General features: G+C 38.9%; 1 protein-coding gene across 4 annotated transcripts in view; it reads left to right on the top strand.

The window, feature by feature from the left end:
* The window catches only part of RAD54L2 (RAD54 like 2), a 103,064-nt gene that overhangs the window by 48,272 nt on the left and 42,444 nt on the right, over positions 1–12,348 (top strand). For all 4 annotated transcript variants that reach the window (XM_089525011.1, XM_089524981.1, XM_089525000.1 and 1 more), the window contains 2 exons: positions 8,815–9,013; positions 10,412–10,551. In XM_089525011.1, the coding sequence (XP_089381137.1) occupies positions 8,815–9,013; positions 10,412–10,551 (339 nt within the window). The remainder of the gene's footprint in view (positions 1–8,814; positions 9,014–10,411; positions 10,552–12,348) is intronic.

Here is a 12,348-nt window from a genome sequence, read left to right as displayed (position 1 = left end):
AAGAAAGCTGCCAAGGAAATCCCATGATAGATACACCTTAGGGTTGCCATAAGTCAGAAACAATTTGAAGGCATACAACACACACACACACACACACACACACACACACACTGCGGAGTCATAGTCCAACACTCAAACCATTATGCCGCACTGGCTCTTAGGGTCACCATAAATTGGAAATGACTTGAAGGCAAACAGCAGCAATAGCAAGGTACCACCAGAGGTTTGGGGAAATTGTTAATAGTTAATACAGTGCAACAATTATAAAATCATGTTTGTTTTAATACATTATGGGATGTTATTTGGATACAGCCAAATGTATGTTTAAGATGGTCCTTAAATTGCAGTCGCTACAAGGAAAGGATTAGAAATTGCTCAACATAGTAACTTATTCATGTGCCGGTGGTCCACTGAGAAGATCAAGCAGTCTTTTCTGCTAACACAAAGCTTATTTCATTGCCTAAATTTTCCAGTGTTCACACTGAACTGTTGCATAGAAAGGTCATTATATATTATAAATTATAGAGGTTTATATATGCCGGCTGATCATATGTACAGTGGTTGGGGGTATTGCACATTCACTTAAATGGAGCATCCTGAAAGCTAATCTTGCATAAGGAAATGTTACTCTTCTATGTGAACAGTTAACTATAAAGCTGAATTATTATTGTATTGACTGCTGTTGCAAAGACCTGAGTAGTTTAGGACTACAATAATGGTGGGATTTAATGAGTTTAAAACCACATTATCTTCAAAGAGGCATTGATGCCTATGGGGAATCTATATTTTTTGTCCTTCATGCAGATTTTTTAATGCTTAGATGTCAAGTATTCAACAGAGAATTTTGGAGTTTTGTTTTAATTTTTGCTATTTTGATGTCTTTGGAATAGCATTAACAATATTTCTCTTTAGCTTTCATTGTTCTGAAGATTGTAATATAAAACTAATACTATGACTTGTAACAACTGCCTACTGTAAACGAAAGCTTATGTAATCATTGCATAATGCACAGTACATGCCCCCCCACCAAGTAATTGTATCTTCTTTTCCAAATGGTAATAGATAACAATATATAAGACATATAAAAAAAAAGTGAGTTTGTGACTATTGGAGCAAGAACTTTTCAAGTTAAGGATGCAGTTTTTTTAAGTAGTGAGAACAAATGCTCCCTTTGTAGAGGGCAATATATGCCACAGAAAATATGCTTGTGATGTTGAGTATAAGTCAGAAAATTGATTCTTTTATTGCATCCTGGCATTTTGTTGGAAGATTATTCTGAGTAACAGCAGGATGTGGTGGTCAAAAAACCACCAGAAAGAGTTGTTTCTAATTCTTCCCATTTATTTGAAAAAGGAGCAACTTGTTCAATGTGGCCAAAGTAAGACTGGGATTTTTTATGGGTCACTGTGACCCTGTCTCTCTTGGGAGAATAGTGAGAGGATTCAAAGCAGTAACCTTGTTTTCTGAATTAAGTGTTCATTTCCTGGCTTCCAATATTTATTTCATAACTTAATGAGTATATTAAGACATGTTTGTGTAATGTGGCATCATGGGCAAGGGGCATTTATGTTTCAGATAGCAGTGGAAAGGTTGTAGTGGTCTGAATTTCAGGAGGACAACAGGACAATAGTATTTTCCATTTCTCCATCTTCCACATAAGGCTTTCAGATAAGCATATATATTTTTGCCATAGCTAAGAGTGAATATAATTAAACTGTTTAAATGTGCTTTTAACTAAAAGAGAAGTTGTAGTATTAGCTAAAAACTGTCAGGATAATGTTGCCTTCTCTTGTCTAGGTTTGTGCTGTGTAAATGTGTTTACACTTAGTAAGATTAGCTACCTGGTTTCTTCTTTTGGTTTGTGAGTGTTGATATTTGGACAGACATTCATAAAAGCTTATATAAGCACTCTTTAGTGTTTATGTAATTCAGGCCTCTTTACTATGTGCTGCAGTGAGGCCAGAATAAGAGCTCTTGAGTATTTGGGGCCTTGGTCTGCTTGCATAATCTTGAAGATAAATTGCCTGTCACTGAAGTTGGCCTTTAGATGTTCCAGATTTTCTGTCTGCTGCTTCTTCTTTTTCTTCTCTTCCTCCTTCTCCTCCTCCTCCTCTTCCTCCTCCTCCTCCTTCTTCTCAATGTGTATGTATGTGCTCACGGTGTGTGTGTTTGTGCGCATGCGTACATGTCTCCTTCCTCCATAGAGCCTTCCTTGACCATATAGGATTCAAGACAATGCTGAAAAATGCTTATTTATTTTCTATACTTTATATCCTGTCTTTTTTGCAGTGACCTCAAAGGAGTATAAATTGTTATCTTCCTTCCCACTTTATTTTTGTTGTTATGTGGTAAATCAGGCTGAGAGTAAATGACTGACCCCAGATCATACAGAAAATGGTGAACTGCTTTGATCTCCCACTTCCTAGTCCAAAACGTTTACCATGACACCTCACAAAAATGGCAGTAGGAAATACTGGCATTTTAATTAGTAAGTGTTGGATTGCAAAAGCGTAAATGTGTTAGATGCCACTAATAGCACAAGGGTTCATAATGGTATATATGCTGTCTTTTTCACAATAAAAAAAGTATCACCTCTGTTGATATTGTTTATAAATTGGGTGGAGGAGGGAGGCTTTCAAGAACTACAGTGGGATTTCATCCTTTTTCATAGACTCATTGTTCTCTTGGAAGAGACCACAAGGGCTTTGCCTTTTAAAAAAAATCCTTCTAGATTTAATCACATATACAATAGAGACCTAGCAGAATTGATGTCTGGCAAAATCACATGCTGGTTTTTTATAAGAAAAAGAATAAGTGCAACCCATTCTATGTCTCCTCTGCCCTGAGCATTGCAGGAACCATTTTGTGCTGTACATGTGGGGATAAAGGTGCACCTTTCTACAGAGAGAATGATGGAGTGTCATGGAAGCCCAATAGTAAGAGGAAACTTTGACTGGACTATCCTATGTGTAGGATTTGGACAAGCAAAGGTTTTCAGTTTCACATTTCGCAGACATGCTGTGACTGAGATGCATAGCGAGAGGCCAGCTATAGCCAAATTCCCACTATTCAGAAAGTGTAAAAGTTATGCTATGCTTCCTAAAACACCACTTCTGTTTTGTGTTACATGTAATGCAAGAGGCACACAGGGGCTCTACTGGTTAGTTTGGTTGCCCGTGACTATGCATTGATTTCAGAAGCTTTAAGTAGTGTGTTTGACTTTGCATATCTGAAGGCAGTGTCTGAAGGTAAAGCAACATGAGTTTCTCCCTGTTCACCTTAACAGATCTTTTGGAGATGTTGAAGTAACATGTGCCAGAGCAAATGAAGTAGTTTGATATTTAGTTAGTCTGTGGACTCCGGTTGTCTTTATATCACAGTGTGAAAACATATTCTATGAATTTGTGAATTGGACTTCTTTGGCACATTTTTCAGTTGAGTTGTTACTTCACTCAGTATGCTTTGATTGCTTCTTCCCGATAGGGTAAGCATCAGCTAAGCCATAAAAGAGGCATATTCAGTTACTCTGGGTATAGGCTTCTGTATGCACACTATGTGTAGATGTGAGACATGAAAATCGCTTTGACAAGTATTGCGAACACTTGTGCAAACCTGACTGGTGTGAAAGTGAACATGAGTAAAGAGCAATTGGTGAAAGGGGAAAGAAGTGGCATTGGGATAATGGGTATACGCAGAAGCCGCTCACTCGTTCTATACATCCCAACTCCTTTCTGTGGCAGATGTTGTTCAGTGTAGTGCTCTCTTCCATGCACGGAAGAGGAATACGTTTGGGATTTTCTCTGGTGTTATTAGCGTCTTGGGAATTTGGAAAGAATAACTCTTCCAGCATGTTTGGGCTCAGTAGGTGTGTCATCTTATGTAATCATTATATAATTAGTTCTTTGTTCAGCCTTTCCAGAGTGGGAAGGGCCTAAAGCTGCCGAGTTGCCTGAAGGATTGAGACCGCTCTTTAATTAGCTGGCCTGATAAAAGCCGCAGATGTTTTTCAAAGGCTCTTTGGCACTCCAGTGTCTGGCAAAGAAACCGTCACCTTTCCCATCCTAGGTGGGAGGTGAATATCTTATTTGGTTTAGCCAGATAGAAATTAGCAGAGTCATGATATGTGTTTTCCTCCCCCTCACTTCCACATGTTTGGCAGATAGTGGATTGGCTTTTTCTTTGGGTTGTTTTTACAAAGTAAGGATTTAGTGGTTCCAGGTTTCAGTTCTCCAAGTTATTTTTCTTTGGTTTGTCCTTTAGCCTCTCTAGAAATGTACGATAACACCCAAAATCCACAAAACAGCAATACCTGTATTGGGCCAACCAAAATGCACAAAATACATGTTGTAAGCTTTTGAAGCTCCATTGGTTTCTTCGTTATGCAAAGGTGTTAAAATCATACAGGAGAAAGAAACATATCAGGACTACTTTTTGTCAAGTTGTAGTTGCTGCTGCTGTTGTTGTTAAGATGGTATGGAGGGATATCCATGCAGGCAGGACACTCTTCCATCTCACCTTGTGGATTCTGGGAGACAAAGAGTTGTAAAATCTAGGAAATTAAATTTAAATTTTCCAGCAATGGAGACACTTCTTTTGAGATCCATGTTGCCTCTGTCCTTTGCAAGGCTACCCACTCCCTTTTATAGCCAGAGAACATTGAATTTCTCAAGAAGCCTCCAAGCTGTTGCATTAGGAAATGCAACAGCATGGTGCTGTTTAGGTAGAACATCCCAATTCTAAATAAATAAATAAGTATGTTTTACCTTTGTTGGCAGTCAAAACCTCAAAGAGTAAAGTCCTGGTCCCTTGGTGCCCTCTTTAGGATTCCCTGGCTGTGGCTAAAATGCAGTATTTTCACACCCAGAAAACATATCCAGGGATAGCAGTGTTGGCCATACAGCAAAGTACAATGACAACCAAAATCCATAAAACAGCAATATCTTTATTGAGCCAACCAAAATGCACAAGATACATGTTGCAAGGTTTTGAAGCTCCACTGACTTCTTTATCATTAAAAATCATACAGGTGAAAGAAAAAGAACAGGTTCTACATTTTGTCAAGATCTTGCTGTTTTGTGGATTTGGGGTGCTATTGTAGTTTCCTGTGTGGCCAACATGGTTACCCCTGTATATGCTCTCTAGGAATGTTTGTCATGCATGTTTATCTGTAAGAAATGCACTATCTGTCTCTGGTAAACCTAATCCTGAATTGTGTAGAACAATTTTCTGCACACCATTTATTTTAAATGACATTCCTATGACAACTAGAATGGGTGTTTACATGGATCCATAACAGGAGGATTTCTCATATACAGTTTCTTTTAAGCCTAAGGTTCTTAAGCACTGAGAAGAGCAGTTGTCAGGGGAATCTTTTCCCCCTTCTGTTTCTCTTTTTTCCATCATGTTTATGTTTTGTTTCTTGAATGTGCATTTGGCCCTCCTTATCCACGGATTTTTTTATCCATGGATTCAAGCATCCACGGCTTGAAAATATTCAAAAAAGTATAAATTTCAAATAACAAACTTTGATTTTACATTTTATATAAGAGATACCATTTTGCTATGCCATTGTATTTAATGGGACCCGAGCATCTATGGATTCCGTTAGGCACGAGGGGTCCTGGAACCAAACCTCAGTGAATAACAAGGACCCACCATAAAGAAAAAAAAGGCAGAGTGACTTTAGGGTAGAGCCATGCTGAAGAAAAAGCCTGCTTAGTCATAGAAATGTTAGAAGCTTTTAGTGAGTTAAGGTTAAGCTAAACATGTCCAAAGCATTCTGCTGATACAGGATACCAGCCATAATGCCAGAGTAAAAAAGAAAAAACAAGTGTGACAAGTATAGTTTGGAAATAATGTTTATCGTATCAGTGAGTCTGTAGGACTGCTATAGCCTTTTGTTCCTCAGTTGTAGCCACTGTACATTTTCTTAAGAATTCTTTATAAAGTGGGTTTAATTGCTTGTTTGGGATTCTGGGCTTCCAAGCCAGAGTTCACCTGGTACTGTTATGTAAACCACTGTGCTCAATCTACTTGTGGACTCCATTCTTGAACTTTAAAGGGTTACAATTTTTCCCTTTTCGTAGAACGTGGAGAGGCTTCCAGTCTCATGTTTGTCAGGCAGCTGTGTGCCTCTCTACTGTTACGGGTAATAATATATCCCATTAGAATAATCCCCTGTTTTTGCTGGATTCCTTTGCTGTACACCCAAATTGTACTCCTGGTTGTATTAGCCTGTGTTACCTTGCTGTGATCTCAGTGCCTTTGAGGAATACTAGTCAAACGCATCTGAACGGCAACAGGTTTGGAAAGCTATATAAGCCATAACATGATAAATATATCATGTTCTCCTCTGCTTCTTCTCCCCTCCCAGTTATACACAATACTGGACCATGTAACAGAAAAATGGCTGATAGCGTGTGCTTCTAAACTGCTTTTCCATAAGTGAAATTACAACCTAATTATTCTTCACTCCCACATAGTCACATTAGGGAAAGAGATTCCAGCAAAAGCCATTTCTTGCTCTGCTAGATTTCTAGTTGCAAGAGGAAGAGAAGTTTATTTACATTGAGAGGATTTTTTTTTGGGGGGGGGGGGAGTTACTCATCATTGCCTGAAGTCTAAAGGGGTATGTCCATTCTTGCCCCTTGTTATTTTGCTTTTCTGGATCAAGGCTCCTACAGAACCCCTGACAGGATAAAACTGGGACAGGTAGTTAAAGATAAACCAATGCATCTCTAGGTCATGATATAACTGACCTATTTGGGGGTATATATTGTTTGTGGCTTAATGAGCCTTAAGAGGAACAAAAATAAAAATTGGAAGGAGTAAGGCAGAATTTAGAAAAAGAGAAAAGGATTTAGCAGGATTGTTGTTGGGCTGCTCCTTGAATAGGCTGGGAGAGAGAATTGGAAGAGAGTGTACAGAATAAATAGCTGTGGACATAGAATCATAGAATCACAGAGTTGGAAGAGACTGGGCCATCCAGTCCAACCCCCTGCCATGTAGAAAATCTAAATCAAAGCATCCCCGACAGATGGCCATCCAGCCTCTGTTTGAAAAGCAATCTTTCTTTCTTTCTTTCTTTCTGGACACAGTGGAGGAAGATAGTTTGGTACTGCCAAGGTCCAGCATTCTGTTTGTCTTCTGTTGTTTGTTTTGCTTATTCATTTTGCTGAGAAGATGCTCAAAAGCAACATAAAGCCATGTTCAAGGGTGAATGTATGTATGTGTGTGCATGCACATACACTGTGACTGTTTGTCACTACCATTTGATTTTACAGCCCCTCCGTATCCTGCATGAACTATGGCTTTGTTTTTCACTCTGGGGGAAGTCACTGGTTTAATGACTCATCCTGCAGAATGTGGTCACGTGTGCTGCTGGTGCTGCTTTATACTGCCCTATTTTATCCAGTGTTTTGATCTAGTTATATAATTGTGAATGAAGGGGAAAAGCCATGGATGTAAAATTGCTGTGCATAGCATTACCAAACCTGGTTGACTTGATGCGTTGGAGAAATGTGACTGAACAAGAACAGCAGAGTTGTGTCTGAAAAAATCAGAATAGCGTAGTTTCTGTTACCAGTCCTGGGATTCCTTAGGCTAGATGAGTGCAATGGTTGTGGACTTGTTTGTTGTGACTTCTCTGTTTCTACATGCTTCCCTACAGGCCCTGTCTGTACTAGAAAGGTATCAAGTTCACAGTGTGACTGAGCTTGTGCTTCTAGCAGAAGGGAGATAAAAAAGAATGAGAGAGGTCAGCTTTGGTTCAGCTACACTTGTTGCTTATTGGAATATAACATAACACAGCAATAGCGGGAGTTCATACTTGGTTCATTTCTCCTCAGTGTTTTGTCATAACAGAGAAATGTTTTAAGTCTGTAGATGGGGTCTGAGCCCAAAGCAATAATGAAAGAGGATTTTTGGCATGTACCTATACTGTGACAGATACAGATCAGCTTTTGTATTGTTTCTTTCTCCACATCTGGACATGCACTAGTCCAGGGCCATTCAGTTACTGGAGCAAGACTTGCTTCTATGTAGTCTAATATCATGCTATGATCTTCATATCTTTTTAAAGGGCGAGATAGATGGGGGGAGGCTATAATGCTTATTAAGGGGGCAGTAAGCACAGATTAAGTAACCATTTTATCTCACCTGTGTGGGCTGGGAGCATGTGGGATTTTTCCTTATGCTTCAAAGCTGCCATCTGAATAGAACTGAGGAAATAGCTAGGGAGAATCCAACACTGGTAATATGCTCTATTACAACACTATTCCAAAGAGATGAAAACAAGACTCCGTAAGAGACAAAATTAACCATGATATAATGGAAACAACTGCATTGTAGTCATACAAGCAAACACATAAATGCATAATGCAAAATGCCATTCAAAACTGTATATTCCAAACAGTTATATGGACGGTACAAAGCAAAATCCATGTATAAGATGTCTGTGTTTGCACTGGCATGCCTGGTTCCTTTTCGTGTCACAGTGAGTTTCTGTGCTACATTTTGTCCATTTATAGTAAGTGTCTCAAAGAGGAGTATGCAACTTATTTGGTGTTTCAGTGTTTTTCTTGTGAAAGGGTAGGTTGAAATAGGCAGAATTGAAGATGTTTGGCATGTTACCTAAACTTTGGTGATTATGTCTGTGAATGGCCTACAAAATAAGTTTGGAATTTTGGTCCTTCACCATATAAAGAAATGTGAACCATCTGATCCATTAGTCATGCGATTTGTTTATCTGGATGATATTTAGAAAGTGACTAATAGTTGAATTTGTACAATGCTATTCTTCTGCTGTCATTTCAGACAAGTCCCATGAAGCAGTGTTCAACAGTGATCTTGTTCAACATGGTGAAGATGGGGAATGGCAGCGCTCTACTTCAACTACCTCATCTCAGAGTGAACAGGCAGAGAAAGTGTTGCAGAACCAGCACAAGAGCCTGGCCTCTGAGGACACCAAAAAGAAGAGGGCTCAGAAACCTTCTCACATGAGGAGGAATATAAGGTGAATAGTAACTTTAAAAAAACAATTATGATTTGAATTTTTGGAGGATTTCATCATTATTGCCAGTTACTAATAACATATTTCGTTTGAAACCTCTTTGATCCATATGCATGATTCTGTGTTCAGGAGAGGTTAATTAACTATGCTGGTTAATAAATGTTACTATTAGAAATTTTTAAATTTAGTTTTACATGTGAGAACAAATGAACGAAGAAGAAAGAGCATCAATAAGAACCTATCACTTTAACAGTTTAATTTTCCCATTTTCCTTCAGGTCAAATGTGTAACCCACAAACAAGAAATATTCTAGATAGGAGTAGGAGACATTAGGCCTATGGGTCCTATTTGATACACTAAAGTGGTGTTCAGGGGAGTGCAACTGCCATCAGCCCTAGCCAGCATAGCTAATATCAAGTGATGGTAGGAGTCCAACAATATCTGGAGTGCCACACATTCGATATTGATTCCATGAATCTTGCACTGCTTTTTGTTTTGTATGACTGGTGCATAGGTGAATTTTCAGTCAGTGGTAACATGAGGCTGTTTGGCCAGTTGCAGCACTGGGTTCTGTATATCCCTGTTATAGAAAACTTGATTTTGATAATTTTTGCAACTCCTAAGTAGTGTGGCACTGGACTTTCCTCCAAATATAATACCAGCTTCAAAAGCCTCTTGAACTACGTATATTACCCTTCTGTCATCATCATCATCATCATCATCTTATACTTTCTACTTTTTTGAAACCTGAAGGTGTGTGTGTATTGTAAGCCATTTCTTCTTTATGCTGGCCTGCATATATACGTTGCCTTAAGTTGTTGTCATCGTCATCATAATCACCCACTTTATTTCTTACCCCCCTCTCCCCAAGGCTTGAGGAGCCCTGGTGGCACAGTGATCAAATGTTTGTACTGTAGCCACCCACTAACATATCACAAGGCTGTGAGTTCAATCCCTTCCAAGATCACTAAAATGAGTACGCAGCTTGTGCCTATTATAAACTGCTTAGGGAGTGCTTAAGTCTGATAAAAGGTATAGAAATGTACTTACTATTGCTATTGCTATATATTAAAGCCTATAAAACCATGTAAACGCATTAAGTTAAAATGCAATAGTACTGGGCCATGCTTACAAGCACAATGTTGATTACTCTTTTTTTCTGGTTCTTAGCAAAATATTCTTAATATCTTGAGAGCACACCGTATTAACCTGTCACACCAGCCCCCTTCCCTTGCTCTGTAGCTACAAAAGTGAATTGTCTCAGTTGAAATCCCAAATATGGTATTTTCATAACTTTCTGTATCTTGTTATTTTCTGCTTGAAAAAGCTATGAACCCTTTTTCCTCTTGATGAAAACAAAGTAATTGTTGGAAGTAACATATTTTCTGTTTGTACATTTAGAAAGCTGCTGCGGGAGGACCAGTTAGAAGCTGTGACAAAAGCAGCCCAGCAGGAAGAACTGGAAAGAAGGAAACGGCTTGAGCAGCAAAGGAAGGATTATCAAGCCAGCATCCCTACAGTACCCCTAGAGTTTCTCCCAGGTAAACAATACACAAACTATTGAACCAAAACCTCACTGAAAATCTGAAAATCAGATGATAATGCTGTTTCTTTCAGTATTGCCATTATGCTTTGTTCAAGATCCTACATCTACTCATACCTCTAAAAGGGCAGTTCTACATCATTGTGCTGCTGGGAAGAAGGGCTGCTGCTGCTGTCTTTTACTGGTGGCGATGTAATTCAGACCATGGAGAAGCAGCTGGCCCCAGCTCTGTCAAGAGGGAAGAAATGAGAGTTCACTCTCACGTGGAATGCACCTGCCTTTTCCTTCCACTGGGAGCCAAGAGCAGCTGGATCTTCAGGGTCAGAAGCATTTCCTCCTTCCTTCCCATCCCCACCAATGTGACAGCAGCAGAAACCTTCCCTTGACTTGACAGTTGCTGGGCAGTGGGTGGCTTTTGGATGGAGTACAAGGGCAAGAGAATAACCCTCTGTGCCCTATTCAGAAAGGGACTTGATAAACTACACTTAGGTCCAAAACACACTGCAGAAGTAATCCAGTTTGAAACCACTTTAACAGTCCTGGCTCGGTGCTAGGGAATTCTGAGAACTGTAGTTTATTGTGATACCAGAGCTTCCCTGACAGAGAAGGCTAGATGCCACATGAAACTACAGTTTCCAGAATTCCTTAGCATTGAGTCAGGACAGTTAAAGTGGTCTGAAATTGGATTATTTCTTCAGTGTGTTTTGGACCTTACTAGCAATTAAATCACTAACAGGATGCTGGTCTATGCTTGCTTTGTCATGCCTCTTAATAAACAGAATTGAGTATCGGTTAAGGGGCAAAAAAGAAAGTTAAAACAATAACCCTTCTTAGTTAACTGCTGGAGCTGAGTAGTGGAGATGAACCTTGTTATACAACAGTTTGTTCTTAAAGAAAATCTCTGGATTAAATCTGCCCATTCCTCATATACAGTGGCATTTATAAGACTACATTGTAATTTGTTTTTGTTCAACTTAAATGTCAAAACATCATTTTATTAATTTACTCTCTTATTACAATAATGTAGATGGGAGCACTGTCGGTATTTATTACACTTTTCTTTGTCAGGTTTTTTTTTTGTTATGAAGCAGGCTCTTCAAATGTATATGTACTACAACAATGTCAAGAATAAATATAGTGTTCATAGAAGAAATTGTTTTTGTTAGTAAAAGTAACGTGAAGAATTAGTAAAAAATATAAGAAAATCTATAGCTCTTATTCTTATAGTCTCTGTGTGTATACAAACACACATGCACGCACACACATACATAGCTAATTTATGGATCAACATAAAGTTGTTTAAACCACTGTCCTATAGACAACTCTGGTCTTATTTTTACAACTACTTTAGTGGCTAACATATTGCCCACCAGCAGTATCTGATATAATGGGAAACTATGGCTTTCATTCTGTGTGAATGAGCTGTAGCAAGCCTGGTGGCTTGTGTGCTTACCCCTCTATTGTATCATTCACAAAGAGAATGTTATCCAATTCTTGGTGATTCCCCTAGGTGCCAGTCCCTGCCCTCCCCCCTCCATGTCACAACTCAGTCTTTTGGAAGGTGTCCCATCTTCCTGGTGTAGCTTTCTGTGGGCTACAGTGAGGCTGCTGAAGGAATTGGGAGAATCACCTTATACATCCATTTTTCCACTGGTGATGCTCAGGATTTAAGCTATATGCAGTTGCTACATTGAGAAATATAGTCCGTCTTGACTTACAACTAGTTTATTGGTCAGCTGATCTATTACAAGTGTTTCCCCCATTTTTAAACAGATTTGTTTTTAATTTTATGAAA

Source organism: Sceloporus occidentalis, unplaced genomic scaffold, assembly GCF_023333645.1.
Source record: "Sceloporus occidentalis isolate IW3139 unplaced genomic scaffold, rSceOcc1.0.p SCAF_1, whole genome shotgun sequence".
NCBI classification, from domain to species: Eukaryota; Metazoa; Chordata; class Lepidosauria; order Squamata; family Phrynosomatidae; genus Sceloporus; species Sceloporus occidentalis.
Note: the sequence above shows the minus strand (reverse complement) of the source record. Positions and strands in the feature narration are given on the sequence as shown.